The 21261-nt window shown below is 38.1% G+C and overlaps 3 protein-coding genes across 9 annotated transcripts in view; all 3 read right to left on the bottom strand.

The window, feature by feature from the left end:
• The window catches only part of LOC127556769 (zinc finger protein 665-like), a 572139-nt gene that overhangs the window by 335494 nt on the left and 215384 nt on the right, over positions 1-21261 (bottom strand). The window lies entirely within an intron of this gene.
• Positions 1-21261, bottom strand: part of LOC127556748 (zinc finger protein ZFP2-like) — a 605234-nt gene that overhangs the window by 458387 nt on the left and 125586 nt on the right. The gene's annotated exons all lie outside the window — the stretch shown is intronic.
• The window catches only part of LOC127556765 (zinc finger protein ZFP2-like), a 217840-nt gene continuing 215384 nt past the window's right edge, over positions 18806-21261 (bottom strand). For all 4 annotated transcript variants that reach the window (XM_051990178.1, XM_051990179.1, XM_051990177.1 and 1 more), the window contains one exon: positions 18806-21030. In XM_051990178.1, the coding sequence (XP_051846138.1) occupies positions 19226-21030 (1805 nt within the window). In that variant the 3' untranslated portion in view covers positions 18806-19225. The remainder of the gene's footprint in view (positions 21031-21261) is intronic.

The raw sequence follows: 21261 nt of genomic DNA, 5'->3' as shown, positions 1-21261 counted from the left end.
GGCTTTTGGTGGAGTTAAATGCTGGTTTCTTAAGTGATTGAGGCAACTTAGTTGCAGACCCTGTGGAGTTCTGAGTTTTTGTTTTATACCATCTAAATTTCCCCACCATTTGCATCAGACCAGTTTGGATATTTCTGAGTGTTCTGTCCCAGATGAGTAAGTAGGGTACAGTATGACAAATCTCTGAAAGCTGCTTAGTCTTTTCAGCTGAAATATTGCAAACCCTGTTGCCTCCAAGTTAGAATCAAATTCTTCTCCCATGGAAAATCACTTATTGAATTGGGCTGTTTTCTTGCCCTGTGGCTGCCTCTTCTGTTGAAGGGTGGTATCCATCTCTGTAGCTCTCTTCTTACAAAGAGAAAGTTTAGATGCCAGTTTTTGCTACAAGAATATATTCATGAAATTTTATTCTATTAAAGTTAATAATGAGAAGGGCATGAGTTACCTAAGTCTTAAGTTATCATTGCTTTTGCTTTTAATTATCTGTGTATGCCTTTTTGTGCCTTTGTGTTTGATGGTTCGTTTTCTTCAGTTGTGGAGCCCAAGTTTGAATGTAATGAGATGACTAGAAAGCTGGGAATTTTTGTGGAAGAATGTAACCTGAAAAGATTCATGAAAGATGGTTCCTGTGCCTTGACTTTGAAGACTATCCATGCCTCTAACCTCCAAGTAGATAATTCAAATATTGGCTGTCAATTGGATGAAAGTAGGAAGAGATTTTTTTCCCTATGGGAGAGATCACGTTGAACAGCAGATCCCTGGGCATTCATGGGGTAAGGGTTTCAATCAGAGATCATGTCTTACTTTCTCTTTGAGGATTCATTGAAAAGTCTTAGAAATAGGTCCCTGTGCCTGTGCTTTTCCCTGGAGGAGGAGGGTCAGCAGACAACCTTACTCTAGTGGAAGGAAGATGGATAAAGGCCCTACTTGTAAGAAGGGCTTCTCCTAGAACTAATACTTGGGTGTCATTGGAGAAATTCTGCTGGAGATGAAACTTGGGGATCTCATTCACAAAAGGCCTCCTTCTGAAGCACAGCCTTCAGTAGACTTTCAACAGAATGAATATTCATGAAATAGCCCAATTTCCATCCTGTTGTGAGGGGAAGGGAATCACATAAAACAGCCTACAGGAGAAACTGAGGCAGAGTTCTGAACCCAAACTCTTTATTAGAGGAGTTTGGTTGCTCTCTAACCAAGCAGACTCCAGAGCTGGCTCTCCCATCTGAGGTGCCACCTTCTTTCTGGTTCTGTTACAGGAATACAAGTATCCTATCAGTAGAACAGTATTTCATTGGTTACTGTAAAGTGCATTGGGTAAAATATGGATACCCTCAGGCCGGAAGGTTTCAGGATGGCCAGTGCAGGAAAACTATACACTGACTAGATGGTCATTAGCTGGATGATGTCCCTTGCCTTCGGCCAGGGAAGATGGGGCCTTTTAGTGTTCAAGAGATGAATGAGCCATTCCTGGGGTTGGGCAAGTACAGATCACACATCCCCAAGAACATTTCAGGGAGAACTTGGGGGCTTCTCACCATGACAGGTTGGCCTGTAGGGAAACAAGATGGAGAAAGTTCTTGTAATTCTCAGGATAGTGAAGTTAGGGACGTCAGCCTCATGCCTGTTATGGAAATAATTTCTATCATACAAGCCTGGAGTCTGCCCAACACCTCCAACACAAGGCCCATTTCTATGTAATTCCTGCAACATTGAATTACTCATTCTTATCATTAGCATTAAATATTACTAAATGAAAAATCAGGAACAATCCTTGTCTACCATAAAATCATAATGGACTGATTAATACTGATTCAGGGTTGAGTGGGGGTCCACAGTAAGTCAGTTTTCTCCCAGTGCATAAAACTCAGTAGATATAATGGTTTTTGTCGCAAATCCTAATGTTTGTTCGTTCTCCTTAATCGTTCTTGACATTTGTTGGAGTCCAGCTCCTGTAGTGAGATGAAGGATGTGATATACCAGGGCCAGGAGGAAAAGTCCTGATTATGGACTCTTGGAAGTTTATTGATCAGAGACACAAATATATATACCTCAAATGCTCATAGGTTTGATACAATGTACACTCCTTTAAAATTCCTACAGCCTAACAAAATTCTGCTATGATGTAAATGATTAAGCCCCTCAAGCCCCAGATCTTGGTTACTTAGACAGAGATGTAGATAGTTGAGATCCGCATCAGAGTGAAGTTGATTATGCCATTATCTCAGGTGGTTTTTTCCTTTAGTCTCCTTGTGGACATTCTTTCCTGTTCTAAATTCAAAGGTTAGCTTTTAATCCATAGAGGATTGTTTCCATTTTGCTTCAGTCCCTAGATAATTAATTGATTATAATGACAAGCAATTTCTGTTATTTCAATAAGGGAGTTTTGGTGAGCCAAGTTACTGTAAGACTCAAAACCTGGAATGGAGTCTTATCTCCTGGCCCTTTACAGAAGTTCATAGATTGATTTCTTCAGCCATTGTCCAATTACTTGGTGTTCACTTTCTGGTTTCTGGTACAAAGTATCCCTGTATAAATGTTTTTCTAACCGGACATGAATTTCGGTAATCTTTCTTTTCACCACTCAGCAGCGTCATGGATTAAATGTTGTGTTTGGAAGCACAAGGCCTGAGTTCCAATTCCTTCTCTGGCTCTTCCTGGACCATCATGTAACCTTATCCTGCCTGAGTTTCCCCATGTGTAGAATGGGGAGAACAAGGGCATCTGTTTCCCAAGGTAGAGATGAGGATTACATTGGACAGTAATTATGAAACACTTTGAAAACATGAAATCACTATGGAAATCCTGGGTGTTTTTATGATTATCTTTCCTTGGGTCCCTGGTCGCATAGTAAAGTCAGTTGCTAAAGCATAAGGACATTTGAGTCAAATTGACATTTTGAAGAGTGCTGTTACTTGAATGAACAGGGCACTAGATCAGGCAATACTTGAGGCCCCATCCTGGCTCTGATGCTTCATATTAGTAACTCTGGGCAAAGATCAAGTCTGTCTCCCTCACCTCCTCTCTGAAATGGGGGCCTCAGGCTTCAATGCACCCTTTTTCCTCTAACTGTGTGTTCTCATCCAAAAGAGAGTCCTATATCCTTTTTTTAAAAATAATAACTTTTTATTGACAGAGCCCATGCCAGGATAATTTTTTTACAACATTATCCCTTGCACTCACTTCTGTTCCGATTTTCCCCTCCCTCCCTCCATTCCCTCCCCCAGATGGCAAGCAGTCCTATATATGTTAGATATGTCGCAGTATATCCTAGATACAATATATGTTTGCAGAACCGAACAGTTCTCTTGTTGCACAGGGAGAATTGGATTCAGAAGGTAAAAATAACCCGGGAAGAAAAACAAAAATGCAAATAGTTTACATTCATTTCCCAGTGTTTTTTCTTTGGGTGTAGCTGCTTCTGTCCATCATTGATCAATTGAAACTGAGTTAGGTCTCTTTGTCAAAGAAATCCACTTCCATCAGAATATATCTTCATACAGTATCGTTGTTGAAGTATATTATGATCTCCTGGTTCTGCTCATTTTACTTAGCATCAATTCATGTAAGTCTCTCCAAGCTTCTCTCTATTCATCCTGCTGGTCATTTCTTACAGAACAATAATATTCCATAACATTCATATACCACAATTTACCCAGCCATTCTCCAATTGATGGGCATCCATTCAATTTCCAGTTTCTAGCCACTACAAACAGGGCTGCCACAAATATTTTGGCACATACAGGTCCCTTTCCCTTCTTTAGTATCTCTTTGGGGTATAAGCCCAGTAATAACACTGCTGGATCAAAGGGTATGCACATAGTTTGATAACTTTTTGGGCATAATTCCAGATTGCTCTCCAGAATGGTTGGATTCGTTCACAACTCCACCAACAATGCATCAGTGTCCCCATTTTCCCGCATCCCTTCCAACATTCATCATTATTTTTTCCTGTCATCTTAGCCAATCTGACAGGTGTGTAGTGATATCTCAGAGTTGTCTTAATTTGCATTTCTCTGATCAATAGTGATTTGGAACACTCTTTCATATGAGTGGTAATAGTTTCAATTTCATCATCTGAAAATTGTCTGTTCATATCCTTTGACCATTTATCAATTGGAGAATGGCTTGGTTTCTTATAAATTAGAGTCAGTTCTCTATATATTTTGGAAATGAGGCCTTTATCAGAACCTTTAACTGTAAAGATGTTTTCCCAGTTTATTGCTTCCCTTCTAATCTTGTTTGCATTTGTTCTGTTTGTACAGAGGCTTTTTGATTTGATATAATCAAAATTTTCTATTTTGTGATCTGTAATGGTCTCTAGTTCATCTTTGGTCACAAATTTCTTTCTCCTCCACAAGTCTGAGAGATAAACTATCCTATGTTCCTCTAATTTATTTATAATCTCGTTCTTTATGCCTAGGTCATGGACCCATTTTGATCTTATCTTGGTATATGGTGTTAAGTGTGGGTCCTTGCCTAATTTCTGCCCTACTAATTTCCAGTTATCCCAGAAGTTTTTATCAAATAATGAATTCTTATCCCAAAAGTTAGGGTCTTTGGGTTTGTCAAACACTAGATTGCTATAGTTGACTATTCTGTCTTGTGAACCTAGCCTTTTCCACTGATCAACTAATCTATTTCTTAGCCAATACCAAATGGTTTTGGTGACTGCTGCTTTATAATATAATTTTAGATCAGGTACAGCTAGGCCACTTTCATTTGATTTTTTTTTTATTAATTCCCTTGAGATTCTCGACTTTTTATTGTTCCATATGAATTTTGTTGTTATTTTTTCTAGATAATTAAAATATTTTCTTGGAAGTCTGATTGGTATAGCGCTAAATAAATAGATTAGTTTAGGGAGTATTGTCATCTTTATTATATTCCCTTGGCCTATCCAAGAGCACTTAACATTTTTCCAATTATTTAAGCCTGACTTTATTTGTGTGGAAACTTTTTTGTAATTTTGCTCATATAATTCCTGACTTTCCTTTGGTAGGTAGATTCCCAAGTATTTTATGCTATCAACAATTATTTTGAATGGAATTTCTCTTTGTATCTCTTGCTCTTGGATTTTGTTGGTGGTGTATAAAAATGCTGAGGATTTATGGGGATTTATTTTGTATCCAGCTACTTTGCTAAAATTATGAATTATTTCTAATAGTTTTTTAGTAGAATCTCTGGGGTTCTCTAGATATACCATCATATCATCTGCAAAGAGTGATAGTTTGGTTTCCTCATTGCCTACTCTAATTCCTTTAATCTCTTTCTCGACTCTTATTGCAGAGGCTAGTGTTTCTAATACAATATTGAATAATAATGATGATAGTGGGCAACCTTGCTTCCCTCCAGATCTTACTGGGAAAGGTTCCAGTTTTTCCCCATTGCATATGATGCTTACTGAAGGTTTTAAATATATGCTCCTGACTATTTTAAGGAAAAGTCCTTTTATTCCTCTGCTCTCAAGTGTTTTTATTAGGAATGGCTGTTGGATTTTATCAAATGCTTTTTCTGCATCTATTGAGATGATCATATGGTTTTTGTTTGGTTGGTTATTGATATAGTCAATTATGCTAATAGTTTTCCTAATATTGAACCAGCCCTGCATCCCTGGTATAAATCCTACTTGGTCATAGTGTATTATCCTGGGGATGATTTTCTGTAATCTTTTTGCTAATATTTTATTTAAGATTTTAGCATCAATATTCATTAGGGAGATTGGTCTATAATTTTCTTTCTCTGTTTTCAGCCTACCTGGTTTAGGTTTCAGTACCATGTCTGTGTCATAAAAGGAGTTTGGTAGGACTCCTTCAATCCCTATTTTTTCAAATAGTTTATTTAGCATTGGAGTTAATTGTTCTTTAAATGTTTGATAGAATTCACATGTAAATCCATCTGGTCCTGGGGATTTTTTCTTAGGGAGTTGATTGATAGTTTGTTCTATTTCTTTTTCTGAGATGGGAGTGTTTAGGATATTTACTTCTTCCTCTGTTAGTTTAAGCAAACTATATTTTTGGAGGTATTCTTCTATTTCATTTAAGTTGTCGAATTTATTGGCATAAAGTTGGGCAAAGTAACTCCTAATTATTGCTCTAATTTCCTCTTTGTTAGTGGTGAGTTCTCCCTTTTCATTTTTAAGACTAACAATTTGATTTTCCTCTTTCCTTTTTTTAATCAGATTTACTAAGGGTTTGTCTATTTTGTTGGTTTTTTCATAGAACCAACTCTTAGTTTTATTAATTAGTTCAATAGTTTTTTTACTTTCAATTTTATTGATCTCTCCTTTTAATTTGGTCATTTCTTACAGAACAATAATATTCCATAACGTTTATATATCACAATTTACTCAACCATTCTCCAATTGATGGGCATCCATTCATTTTCCAGCTTTTAGTCCACTACAAACAGGGCTGCCACAAACATTTTGACACATACAGGTCCCTTTCCCTTCTTTAGTTATTAGATATAGTATAAGAGCAACTTGACTAAGGACACTTACAATCTTCTCTAAGTCTTTGGAATTCCCCTGTATTTGTTGTAAACAAACAAAAAAAAAAGTAATCTGGAAAATGGAGGATGTTGACTGATTTAAGAAAAATAAATAAATAGATGGAAACGATGGGAATTCCTCAACCTGGAGTTCCATCTCTAAGTTCAGTATGATTGATTTAATCTTACAATAAATAATGGTTTTCTTGTGATATAATGATTGATTTATACTTGTGTAGAGCATATGAGCCAGGGTCACAGAAGAACCCTCAAGAAAACTGAACAAAGAACTTTACATTTTGGCTCCTGAATGTGAGACCAAAGACCTTCATCTGTGACCCAGAAATTAGGGTGAGTACAAGAAATAAACTTTGTAAAGGGCCAAACTAGTGCTTCAGGTGAAATGGGACAGATGTTTACAAAACAACCTTCTTTTCCAATTCAAGGAAAATGTGTTGAAAGCTTGGTTAAACTTATAAAAAACTAAGGTTTGATTGTCACTTGGGAGCAGGTCATTGAACTTTAAGGAACATTACTATATACATCTCCTTGGTTCTCATAGGAAAAAGAATTAGATCCAGAGGAGTAGAAATTAGTGGGAGAGCAACTATGTGAATACTACGATGATAATGGACCTGACTCAATTTCTAAAGAAACACACTTTATACATATAACTTAATATAATTGGCTTAAAGAAATTATATAAGTATTAGAATAAAGAAAAAGAAGAAAGTGCAAGAGGGGAAGGAAACTGATAAACTAGGTGAAAAAGATGAAGAATTAGACAAGAAGGGAGTTAAGTGCAATTCTGATGAAATTAAGGAGTGTGGTGCTTCACAATAGGAGCCATTAGGGTATTCCCCATTCCTTGACTTCCCTCCCTTAATTAACCCTTCATGGGTTGAGGGAGAAGGAGGTGGGGGAGAGGCAGTGACACAATCAACACCATTTATGAAGCAGCCTATGACAAGATTACAAAAGGTACTGGTTAAGGCTGAAAAAGTAGGAGAGGATATATCTGATTTAAAAATAAATGCATACTGAGTTATTGAAGAGCTTGACTCTTCAGATCAACAAAGGAGAAGATACACTCCTTTTGATCTGGAAAAAATCAAGGATTTGAAAAAGGGTTGCACCCTTCATGGGGCTATATCTTCTTATGTTAAGATGATACTAGAGCATTTGGCTTATGGAATTTTAACCCATAGCGATTGGAAATTCATGGCAAGGACATGTTTAGAACCTGAACAAAACTTGTTGTGGCTTTTGGAGTATAGTGAAATATGCAGGATACAAGCTCAATGAAATAGAAAACTGGAGTTAAAATATAAATCACCTTTGACCAACTAGAAGATAAAGATCAGTATGCAGACACTTTAGCACAGATTAATTACCCTATAGCAGCTTATACTAGCAAATTGCTGCTGCAATCAAAGCATGGGGCTCCCTCCCAGGAAAACATGGAAGGGAAGCCTTCACAAAAATAGAGCAAAGTCCCAATGAACTTTTTGCTGATTTTGTGGGATGTCTGCAGACAGCTGTCACAAGAACCATTGGAGAAAATGCAGCTACAGGAATAATGATCAGACAACTGGTTAAGGAAAATGCTAATGAGGTTTGTAGAAGAATTATATGGAGACTACACAATGATGCTCCTTTAGAGGAGATCATAAAATGCTGTACCTCAGTGGGGACAAATGCTTATTATACCCAGGCTATGATGCAAAATATGGGAAGACAAGACCCCTGTTGGCAAGGGACTTCCAGAGAAAATCATCAATGCTTTCAATGTGGGAAAGTAGGACATCTGAGAGCTCAATGTAAGCAAAGAGATAGAGTGTGAGGACAGGGTAAGAGAAGACCTAAAACCCTGTCCAAAATGCAAGAAGGGCTTCCACTGGACCTCAGAATGTAGATTGAACAAGGGAAATGAGAGGCAGAATCCAGCTACAAGATCTCAAATAAAAAATATCGCCAGTAGGTTGGTATAGTGTTTGGCATCTAGGAGCCATTCTCAATGCTCATTGATGGGTCCTAAAACCAGGCAAAGGAGAGGGACTCAGAGAGCCCTGGGAGCAGCCGTGTGGTCTGAGGGGGCAGAAAATGGGCAGCGCCAGGAGGGTGATTCCCGCCCTGCTGCCAGCCCTGCCAGGGACCACCTCCCTTTGATGGAAAGAAGCTTCCTGGGCTCCTTTGGACTTTCCCTGGGCTGAGGCTGCTCAGCTCTGGGCAGAGACTGCATTCACCTGGCACAAGGGTCTCTGGCTGCCAAGGGCCATCTGTCTGGTTCTGGGGTTGGGTCCTTTGCCTGCCGGGCTGGAGAAGGAAAGGGACCCTAAAGAGGGAGGATGGGGTCTGAGTCTTTTCTACCCAGACTGGATGTTAACCCGCCCACAATGAGAGAGAGCTCTTGGGGCAGGGACAGTGGGGAGAGACTGCTCCCCAGAAGGAGACCAAGAGATCTCAGAGAAGGAGGCAGAGAGATCACAGTTTTTTTTTTCTTTTTTTTTTTTGAGATCACAGTTCAAAGAAGGAGACAGAGATCTCATCTGTGGGGTCAGGGAGACCCTCCCAGAACCCGCCACTGGACATTAAGGTTTTCTACACTCTGGGGAGAGGAACAGTCTAGGGAGCATGAGCTCGATGGGGTCAAGGTCACAGGGCCTTCACCGGAATCCCTGGCAGTCTCATATGACTTTGGCCAAGACTTTCATCCCCGCCTGTCTCATTTTCTCCAAAGGTAACATGGGGTCCCCTCTTCCCAAAGGCTCCAGAACTGCTGAGAGATGTCCCAAGACCACCAGGAGGGAAAAGGGTCAAAGGGCAGAGCTGGATGGGAGGCTCAAATCCTGAGCAGCCCCGCCCCTTTCCAGTCCTGCCTGGGAACCTCCTCCACCAGTCCTACCGTCCTCCAGGCAAAGGGGAGGACTGAGCACAGGTCACACTGAGAGCTGCCTGTAGAGGGCGCTCCTGCATATAAGGCCCTGTATTTAGTGCTTTACAGAAGGGATCTCATTGGGAGGGAGAGGGGGAGGGGCTGCTCTCACCCCCTTTTTACACTAGAGGAAACTGAGCTAAACGCGGATCAAGTTTCAGGATCCTCGTCCCCTCCAAGTGTACAAAGGGCCAAGGCCGGCCGGGCTCAGTGGGTGAGGGGTCAGTTGGGCTCCCCAAGAAACACTCAGCAGCCCCCCAAGCTGCAGCGAAGCAACAGCACCGGCCCCTCCCCCATCTCTCCCCTCACAGGTGAAATCACTCAGGGCTCAGGCCCAGGTGCAGCCACACACGTGCACTCAGGTACACACCCTCCCCGCCCCTGCACTTCAGTTACTCGCCCCCATGCACAGCTACTGCACTTTCGCACAGTTTGTCCACCAGCACCTCTTGCTTGCACACACGGCCCACACTGGGAGATCAGTGGAGTAAGTTAGATATACATGACACAATAACCAGTGACTATAAATCCCCAAACTCCAGATTCTGGGACCAGAACTCAGTGTTTCCTAAAAATTTCTGAGAAAACTAGAAAACTACATCAGAAATTTGGCAAAAATCTATATCTCAGACTCATCATAGCAAAACAATGTCAAAATGGACACATGATTTAGGAATAAGGCTGATATTATGAGGAAATTAAGGCAGAGCCAAGAAGGTGGAGAGGACACACATTTCTTTTTGGTCTCCTACTACCCTCACCCTAATTATGAAATTCAGCCTGTGAACTAGCTCTGCACTGGCAGATCCCACTAATATTAAGAGTGTAGCAAATTACCAGCAGAAGATAATTTCAAAGATCTCCAGAAAAGGTCTGTTTTGGTCTGGTGCGGGAGGAGATGGCCAGCGCACCACACTGGGGGTGAGTCAGCATGGACCCAGCAGAGCCACGGCTGTCTTGCTGCTACCTGTAGAGGAAGCTTGGAAAACCTCTATTGCCCTAAAAGCAGATCCTAACTTTTTGTAAAAATAAAAGACAAAGAGTCTAATCCTGTCTGCAGCAGTTGTTTGTACAAAAACTTTTTAACTTAATATAATCAAAAGTATCAATAATGATCTCTAGTTCTATTAATTATACTATTAATTATCAGGTTAACTAATCCATCCATCCTTCCACTCAGGTACACACCCACCTATGTGCAATCTCACAGTTTAGTTACTCGCCCCCACTCACACTTAATGCACTTTTGCACAACTTGTCCACCATCAACCCTCTCTTGCACAGGTACCTCCACACTTGAAGCTTCACACTGGCATCAGATTTCCAGACATTGCCACGTGACCTGGCCCAACTAGTGCAGAATGGGAGGAGCTTAAGGAGGAAGGGGGAAGTCCCTGGTGGATCCTGCCCTCCTACACTCCCCCCCATTCTGCCAACACTGAAAAGAGAACACAAGAAACTCTGGACTCAGGAATCTGCTCCTGTGCTCCAAGCGATTCCCAGCATGCCCTGGGGCTCAGCAACAGAGGGGCTGAGGCAGGGTATGAAGTCTCTGGGAGTCCCCCTGCTTGGTCATGTACTGCAGGCTTCCTAGGCTCCCTAATTAGGGAGGGGTTATGATGTCATTCTTTCAGTCTGGGCCTTCTCCTCTGCTTTCACCCCACCCAACCCGTGCAGCTCTAGAGAGAGTAAGCTCCTGAAGACCAGGGTCAGTCTCCTCCCAAAAGTAAGGGGGTCCCCTCCCTTTAAGTATCACTCCTCCAGAGTACCATGGCTGGAAGGAAAGCCCAGTTTCTTTCCTGGGGTGTGAGGTGACCCTATAGCAAACTGGAGTGCTGTTGATAGGATTTATTGGGGGACACCTCAGATAGATAGTTTCATTTTGCACAAAAAAACAACACAATAATTGTAGCAAAAATCAGGATATCAAGTAAACCCACATAAAACATCAGCATTTCTCTATATTATCAACACAGCCCTGTAGAAAGAGATAGTAAGATAGTAGATAGTATAAACTTCCTGAAACATCTGAAAACCAACCCAAGAAGTACATGAATGAAAAAATATATGTAAAACATATTTTAGAAAGAAAATAAAATTTAAATACCTGGAGAAATACTCATTGTTCATGGCTAGACAGGACCAATATAGTACAAGTGACAATCTTACCTTAGCTAATTGATTCATTCAATAAAATCCTATTAAATTACCAAAGTACTATTTTACTGAGTCAAAAAAATACTAACAAAATTCATTTGGGGGAAGAAAAGGTCAGGAATATCAAAATGTAAGGATCTAGAGAGGAACCTCACATAGTACTATGAAGAAGTAAAAAGAATTTAAGGCCTGAGGCACCCGGATTTGATCTCTGCAACTAGCAGAGACTGCCTTGTGAATGGGAACTCTAGTTGCCTTGAGAATACATCATCAAGAGACGTCTCCTTCTCTTATTGGCTATGCTTGTGACCTCATAGACCCAATATAAGTAGTGGAGACCAGGAAGAAGGAGGAGTACAGAAGAGTACAGAGGAGTGAAGGAGTGCTGCAGGAGTAGTGCAGGATGTGATCACCTGGAATAAAGACTTGAGCTCACAAGCTGCTGTGTTCGCGTGCTCTGTTGAACATAGAACCACTACTTGGTGAGCTAGTGTCCAGAGAAGTCGGAAGACCTGGGATCAGGTAAGACTGGCAGTCAGTAACATCTGGGTGGGAAGTTACAACAAAGGAACAAATGCAAAAAAATGTAAAAGAAGTTGAGCAGTATCATGTCTTAAAACTCTTTAATAAGGCAATTATCATCAAAATTATACAATACTAAGATATAGAAAGGTAAATCAATGGAATTTGTAGTAGACACAAAATTAACAGTAGAAAAAAATATAATAACAATGTATTTCATACATGTAAAGACAAAGATGTGGGAATAAGAATAGAATATTTGGGGAAAATTGTAGGTAAAAATGGAAAGAAAATGGGCATAGATCATATCGTAACACCATTTATCAAGACAAAGTCATAATGAATACACACTCTAAATATAAAGAAAGATTTTAGAAGAAAATTTGAAGGACATGGAATTTATTAATGATGAAATTGAGATGTGTAGGAGAACAATTTATGAATAAACAAGAAAGAGAAAGAAAAATTTTTAAAAATTAGATATTTATGGTTTCTTGTTGTCAGTTTCACCAATGTTGAAGACTTCATGACAAGAAATCATAAAATCATTTTCATGACATTCTCGCTTTTAAATCAATATCTTGAATCAAGAATTCTCCTAGATAAAATTGTAGATTGTACCAAAGTGTTTACTTTTATTTTAAAAACAAATAAAATTCATGTACCTCTCCCACCTATCTCAAATTGTGAATGACAAAAAAGCAAATATTCCCATTATATTCCTTGATAATCTGTGCAAAACTCCTGCATTGTCTTATCCCAAAATATATTTGTGTCAAATACATTCTTGAGCAATTCCCATTTAGTAGATTCCATCAGTCTTTTTCATTCTAATCTCTGTTTCATCTTTCATGTCTTTTTTTGTGTGTCATTCATTCAAAATTGAAATAGAATCTCCTTTCCTTTCCTTTCAATGATTAATTTCATTTTTTGTGCATTTTCCTTATTTATGTCTCTTCTTTGTTTTTCTTTCTCACTATTCAAACCTTTTTTTTTTTTTTTTTTTTTTTTTATACATTCATGGCATGTATAGTAGATTAGATCTTTTTCTTTCTCTGTGTTCCTTAATGCATTAAAATTTTGGAGTAGTCTTTTTAAAAAATAATTTTAAATTTATTTCATATTTTTTCCCAATTACATTCAAAATATTTTTTTACATTTGTTTTTAAGATTTTTGAGTTCACTGGGCCTATATTCCAAAGAGATCTTAAAGAAGGGAAAGGGACCTGTATATGCAAGAATGTTTGTGGCAGCCCTTTTTGTAATGGCCAGAAACTGGAAACTGAGTGGATGCCCATCAATTGGAGAATGGCTGAATAAATTGTGGTATATGAATATTATGGAATATTATTGTTCTGTAAGGAATGACCAACAGGATGATTTCAGAGAGGCCTGGAGAGACTTACACGAACTGATGTTGAATGAAATGAGCAGGGCCAGGAGATCATTATATACTTCAACAACAATACTATATGATGATCAATTCTGATGGACCTGGCCATTTTCAGCAATGAGATGAACCAAATCAGTTCCAATGGAGCAGTAATGAACTGAACCAGCTACACCAAGGGAAAGAACTCTGGGAGATGACTAAGAACCATTACATTGAATTCCCAATCCCTATGTTTTTGCCCGCCTGCATTTTTGATTTCCTTCACAGGTTAATCATACAATATTTCAGAGTCCAATTCTTTTTGTACAGCAAAATAATGGTTTGGACATGTATACTTATTTTGTATTTAATTTATACTTTAATGTATTTAACATGTACTGGTCATCCTGCCATCTAGGGGAGGAGGTGGGGGTAAAAAGGGGAAAAATTGGAACAAAAGTTCCAATTGTTAGTGCTGTAAAATTATCCATGCATATAACTTATAAATTAAAAGCTATTAAAAATAAAAAAAAAGATTTTTGAGTTCTAGGTTCTCTCTCTTATTCTCACTTACAGTGAAGAAACTACATGTGAAGTTATGCAAAACATTTCCATAAAAGTCAAATTGTGAAAGAAAAAATAGATCTCCCATGCTGATGAAAATAAAAACCCTCAAGAAAAATTAAGTTAAAAATAAGAGAGAGATGCAGACAGAGTAATAGAGAAGGCTTTGATCTATATTCAGACTCCATCATTTCCTTCTCAGGACATGGATAGGATGTTTCATCATAAGACCTTCAGACTAGATGTGGATGATTTTACTACTGAGAATAACAAAGTCATTCACAGCTGATTATCCAAAAACATTGGTATTACTTTGTATACAGTATATTTCACTTTGATCATGGAGGACTTTCCAGTTTTTCTTTTCTTTTTTTTTTTTCCATTTGGATGTCTACCTGCCAAGGCAAAGCCAAAAACTTCAACAAAATCACAAAACACTTTTCACACAGATGAAGTCAGATCTAAACAAATGGGAAAATGTCAATTACTCGAGGGTAGGTTGAGCTAATGTAATGAAAATGACTATCCTATCTAAATTAGTTAATTAATTTATTTGTTCAGTACCATACCAATGAAAGTCCCCCCCCCAAAATTAATTTACAGAGCTAGAAAAATAACAACAAAATATATCTAGTAAATAAAAGTTCAAAAAGATCAAGGAAATTAATGAAAAAAAAAACAAAAAACAAAAAAAAACAAACAAACAAACAAAAAAAAAAAACAAAGGACAAGAACCTAGCTGTAACCAGATCTAAAATTCTATTATACAGCAGCAGTCATTGAAACTATATAGTTTTGTTGTAATGGATCTGTAATGTTCTCTTCTTTTCTAAAATATGATCATTCTCTGGGAACAGATTTCCTGGGGGGCTTCTGGAGGCAGTCTTAGTTTCAGTTCCAAGTAATAATCACCTCAAATGCAGCCAGGAGTTAAAATCCCATCCTTTACTATCTCTTCCAAAATAGCGCAGTAGTTTTCTTAGAGGCCTATCTCCCTCCTTGGTTCTAAGAGCTGTTGTAGCTTGTCCTTAGTTTCTTCCAGCTTCAGCCTCCAGCTCTCTCTGAATCTTGGTTCTGAAACTGCCGACTGAATTCTGACTCTCAGTCTCCTCCACTGACTCCTGCTTTCTCCATCTCCCAAAGTCTCTCCTCTTCCTGGAGGCTTCTAGCTTATATAAAGTCTCTAAAAGTGTGAACTCTAAAGTGTGATCTCTAATGTGTAAACTCTCTTAAAGATATGAGCTCTAATGCCTGACCTCTAATGTGTGAATTCTCCCAAAGGTGTGAACTCCAAAGGTGTGAACCAATTACATAAGCATTGTTTCTATCAACTCTAGTGAGTTAACACTTTGTGAGGATTCTAACATGGATCCATGGAACAGGTTAGCTATATATGATACAATAATCAATGACTATAGTAATTTACTGTTTAATGAACCCCCCAAACTCTAGCTTTGGGGATCAGAACTCAATATTTCACAAAAAATCACTGAGAAAACTGAAAAACAATACATCATATATTTGGCATAGACCTACATCAAAACAGGAATAAAACAGGGACAGATGGGTACATGATTTAGGCATTAGGGGGATAGTATAAGGAAATCAGGAGAACACTGGATAGTTTACCTATCAGATATTTGAGTAGAGAGATGTTTTTGCATAAACAAAACCGACACAGCTAATATTATTTTTTTCTTTTTTTCAAAATTTTATTAAATTAAAATTAAAAAGCTTTATTTACAAAACATATGCATGGGTAATTTTTCCACATTGACTCTTGCAAAACTTTCTTTTCCAAATTTTTCCCTCCTTGCCCCCATCCCCTCTTCTAGATGGCAGATAGTCCAATACATGTAAAATGTGTTAAATGTTAAACCATATGTTCATACCCTTTGACTATTTATCAATTGGGGAACTGATTGAATTCTTATACATCTGAGTCAATTCTCTATATGTTTTAGACATGAGATCTTTTTCAGAACCTTTGAATGTAAAAATGTTTCCCCAGTTTATTGCTTCCCTTCTAATTCTGTCTGCATTAGTTGTTTATACAAAACCTTTTTAAGTTAATACAATCAAAAGTATCTTTTTTTTGTGATTAATAATGATCTCTAGTTTTGTTAATTATTCTTAAATCAGGTCAACTAATCCCTCCATCCTTGTGACCCACAACAGAGTTTCCAGAGCATTCGTATAGGCAAAAATGAGAAACATCAGGAATGAAGTTGATTGGGGCATTTGGAGAAATTCCATAGACCTCATAGAAAGCTATCCTGCATCAAAAATAGGCAACTTCTCAGAAAGCAATGTGTATTAAAAATAATAAATTAAATTACAAAAACAAAACTTCTGCAGGAATGGGGAACATTGATGGGTGAGTAACACTCAGGATTTAAGGTTTCCAGCCCCAGTTACCACCTATCACCTATAAGTTGCAGCTTTGTTTTGAGTAGAAATAAGGAACTTAGCTTGCTAACTAGGCTGTGTACAAAGTGAAGTTTGCTACTGGCAGATTGTTTGGAGCAAACAATCCTTCAGGCTGCACTGAATCTCATACAAACTTCTTTATTTTCATGAAAATAAATTTTCCCCACATCGATCACCTTCCAGTCCCCACCACAGCTAAAAAATAAAGGACTGATCTATAATTGGGCAATCTTTTACAAGACAGGAACCTAAGCAACTAGAATAATAGAGGTGTCTTTGAAGGAGAAAGACTTGGGGAAATGTGTTCCATGTTGTTATATAAAAAAGATCATTGAATCCATGAGATTTGATAAGACTATTGAGAGTGTTTAGAAAGAGAAGAGTAGAAGATCCTAAAATTCTTTGGGAAACTCCTCAGTTAGGAAGTTGGAGAGTAATGATTATCCAACCAATTAGGACCAGAAAGAGACAGCAAGCCTGCCAAGAGTAAAGCAAGTCAGAGAACCAAGGAAAGTAAGATTCCAAAGAGAAACGGATGGGGCTGCCTAGTGGTCTCAAAGATGGAAGAAGTGATTTCTGATCCATGTTTTCCCAGTTTTCCCAACCAGAGGCACCAGAAGTTTCCTCCAAGGACCTAGAAAGAGCTCAGAAAGAGCCTAGTACCACTTTGGGTGAATTGCTCCAAAGATGAGTTGAGCTCTTCATTCCTGATGCTTCTTCAATCTGTCTCTAGTCCCACACCTAAACTGTCCTATGCTGACCTCAGTTCCTGGATGTTCTCAGGAAAAAAAAAAATGCAATTCCCCTTTTTGGGCCCCCATCAGCTTTTCTTTCTAGGCTTCTGCTCCAGCCACACTGGCCTCCCATCCGCTCTTGCCCTTCAGTAATAATTGATCTTCCTGCTTGGTACCATAACCCAGCCTGTCCCTATGCTCTATGCCTTCCCCCTTTGTCTCCCTTCCAATCTCTCCTCAGAGGCCCTTCCTGACTCCTCAGTTATTACCTCCCTCTGCCCAGACTCAACCCACTTTACATAGATGTCCCGCTTACTTGTGTCAGGCCCTTCACAGTTCATGGTCATGGCTAACTGGCCTCCTGTGCCTTATGATGTGTCTTCCCCTTTGTTTATTGTTTATTACTCATAATTGTTTATTGTTTATTACTCATAATTGTTTATTGTTTATTATTCAAGCTCATATGGATTTAGCCTGGCACGAACAGCATAATAAAAGCTTTGCCTCTGGATCTGGAGGTCATCTGAACTCACAATGTCTTTTGAGAGATCTCGGGATCCTAAACTCAGTCTCCCCAATTTGTGGTGATAGAACCCCATCACATTTCACCTGATGCTCTATGCACTACACAAAATAGCTGCCCCCATCACAACTTGACTTTTAGGGAAATGTTTTGCATTGTTTGACTTGTAATTTCTTCATTTTGGATGAGAATAAGGGAGAAAACGTAGAACTCAAAAATCTTAAAAACAAATGTTAAAAAACCAGGTCTGAATATGACTGGGGGAAAATATTAAACAAATAAATTATTTTTAAAAAAAAAAGGGAAGCCAAAATACCTCAAAAGTCCTAATGCCTTAAGGAACACAGAGAATAAAAAAGATCTAACAAAGTTTAAGTTCCATGAATCCAAAACTAAAAGGTTTGAATAATGAAAGATAAATAGAAATAGGGAAAAATCTTTTCAAGGAAAAAGCACAGAAAATGAAATTAATCATGTAAAAAATAGGAAAGGGGAGGACAGCTAGGTGGCACAGTGGATACAGCACCAGTCCTAAAGTTAAGAGGATCTCAGTTCGACTCTGTTCTCAGATACTTAACACTTCCTAGGTATGACCCTGGAAAGGTCACTTAACCCCAATTGTTTCAGCAAAAGAAAAGAAAAAAAAAGACAGGAAAGGGGACGCTACCTCAATTTTGAATGGATGTCACTGAAAAAAAAAGACATGAGCAAGATGACAGAAATTAGAATGGAAACAATTTATGACCTCTAAATGGGAAATCCTTAAGAATATATTTGACACAAATATATTTTGGGATTAGGCAGTATTTTGTATTGATTATTAACATTTATAATGGGAAGATTTGCTTTTTTTTGTCATTCTCCATTTCAGGTAGGTGAGAGAGGTACAAGAATTTTTTTCTTACAAAAAATATTTATTTTTTAAAGTAAAGTGTTAGATATAATCAACAAGTGTAGCTAGGAGAATCTTGATTCAAAATATAGATTTAAAAGATAAAGAATGTTGTGAAAATAATTTTATGATTTCTTATAATGAAGTCTTCAACATTGGTGACAATGATAACAGGAAACCATCAACATCTGATTTCTTTTTTAATTTTGAAATTCATACAAATGAAATCAAATGAACATTTTGAATTTACACAAAGAAGAAAATTATGTCAAGAAACAAATTTGCAAAGATTGAATTTCTTTTTTGAGTAGTAATGAATTCAAGAAAACATTTTTCAAAACTTTCTCAGTCCTTCTGTTCTATTGCATGAATCATTACTATAATAATGCCTTCCTTATTATTTTACATTAGAGGATCAGGGGCAGGACAATCCTATGGTTAGTACAGTTCCCACTGCTATCGTCTCCTACCCAAAATAGGAAAAAAAGAAAGGAACAATCACCAAAAAAAAAAAAAAAAAAAAAAAAGGTTTCATTTCATTGTGGATTCTCTTATGTCTAGCAAGATGGGAGGTCATCTAAAACTCTTTCCACATTGATTACATTTTTTAAAGTTTCTCTCCAATATGGATCCTCTGATGGGTAGAAAGATTGGAACTCTGTGTAAAAGCTTTTCCACACTGATTACATTTAAAAGGTTTTTCTCCAGTGTGGATTCTCTGATGTAAAGCAAGATTGGAACTCTGTGTGAAAGCTTTTCCACACTGATTACATTTAAAAGGCTTCTCTCCAGTATGGATTCTCTGATGTGTAGCAAGATGGGAGCTGCGTCTAAAAGTCTTTCCACATTGATTACATTTAAAAGGTTTCTCTCCAGTGTGGATTTTCTGATGTATAGTAAGACTTGAATTGCAACTAAAAGCCTTTCCACATTGATTACATTTAAAAGGTTTCTCTCCTGTGTGGATTCTCTGATGTAAAGCAAGATTGGAACTCTGTGTGAAATCCTTTCCACATTGATTACATTTAAAAGGTTTTTCTCCAGTATGGATTCTCTGATGTTCAGCAAGAATGGAGGAGAATCTGAAAGCCTTTCCACACTGATTACATTTAAAATGTTTCTCTCCACTGTGGATTCTCTGATGTAAACCAAGATGGGCACTTTGTGTGAAATCCTTTCCACACTGATTACATTTAAAAGGTTTCTCTCCAGTGTGCTTTCTCTGATGTGTAACAAGACTGGATGAGAATCTGAAAGCCTTTCCACACTGATTACACTTAAACCGTTTCTCTCCAGTGTGGATTCTCTGATGTCTAGCAAGATTTGAGTTACAACTAAAAGCCTTTTCACATTGATTACATTTAAAAGGTTTCTCTCCAGTGTGGATTCTCTGATGTAAAGCAAGACTGGAACTCTGTGTGAAAGCCTTTCCACACTGATTACATTTGAAAGGTTTCTCTCCTGTGTGGATTCTCTGATGTAAAGCAAGACTGGAACTCTGTGTGAAAGCCTTTCCACACTGATTACATTTGAAAGGTTTCTCTCCAGTGTGGATTCTCTGATGCTCAGCAAGATGGGCACTCTGTGTGAAAGCTTTTCCACAATGATTACATTCATAAGCCTTCTCTCCAGTGTGGGTTTTCTTATGCTTTGTTAGACTGGAGATATCTGTAAACGTCTTTCCACACTGATTGCACATGTAAGGCTTTCCACACAGAAGACATAAATAAGGCTTCTCTCTAGTGTGGATTCTCTGATGGTCAATCAGGAATGATCTGTAATAGAAAGCTCTCCCACATTCAGCACATTTATGAGACACCTCTCCAGTATGAGCCTTCTGAGGGCTACCAAGAGTTGGCTTCCAACCAAAGGCTTTCCCACACTGATCATATCCAGACCTTTTCATTCCAGGGTGGTAAGGAAGAGGTGGGTGATAGGATGAGGTTGCTTCACATACATTATGTTCATCAAGTTCTTTTCTAATAGGCATTTGTTGACGAGTACGGAGATTAGAGTTCTGACCGAAAGCCTTCTCACTTTTATTACTTATGGAAAGTATTTCTTCAGTATCACTTTTCTGATGGCTACTGAGGTCTGAACTGCACTTCACAGCAATATCCCATTGATTACCTGGAAGCAATGGTTCTACCTCTTCAGTGAAGCATTTCAAGTAATCACTTCCTGAGATCATTTTCTTACAGTGATTTATGAAAGAAGTCCATCTGAATCTCTTTCCAGTTTCATACAATCCACAATCACTCTTTGCATATCTATGTACTTTGAGAATAAAATCATGCAATTCCTTCAAATTGAAGTCACAGGGACCATCCATGAACCTTTGCAGGTCATGTTCTTCCACAAAAATTCTCAGGCTTTTGTTCCTCTCATTTACTTTGAATCCAGTTTCTATATCTGAAAAAGACAAACAAACATAGACACAAAAAGATATATGCACATATATAAACAAAATAGCAATATTACATAAGAGTCATTGCAGCTTATCACCAAACTATATATTAAACTTCAAACAAGTATTGGTGTACTCAGTGCAAACAGTGGCTTTTAATACCCCAAGTCATTTTTTCTTTTAATAACTTTTTATTGATAGAACCCATGCCAGAGTAATTTTTTTTTTTACAGCAT

The sequence above is a fragment of the Antechinus flavipes genome, chromosome 3 (genome assembly GCF_016432865.1).
Source record: "Antechinus flavipes isolate AdamAnt ecotype Samford, QLD, Australia chromosome 3, AdamAnt_v2, whole genome shotgun sequence".
In the NCBI taxonomy this organism is placed as follows: domain Eukaryota; kingdom Metazoa; phylum Chordata; class Mammalia; order Dasyuromorphia; family Dasyuridae; genus Antechinus; species Antechinus flavipes.
This window is presented reverse-complemented; position numbering and strand designations above follow the sequence as displayed.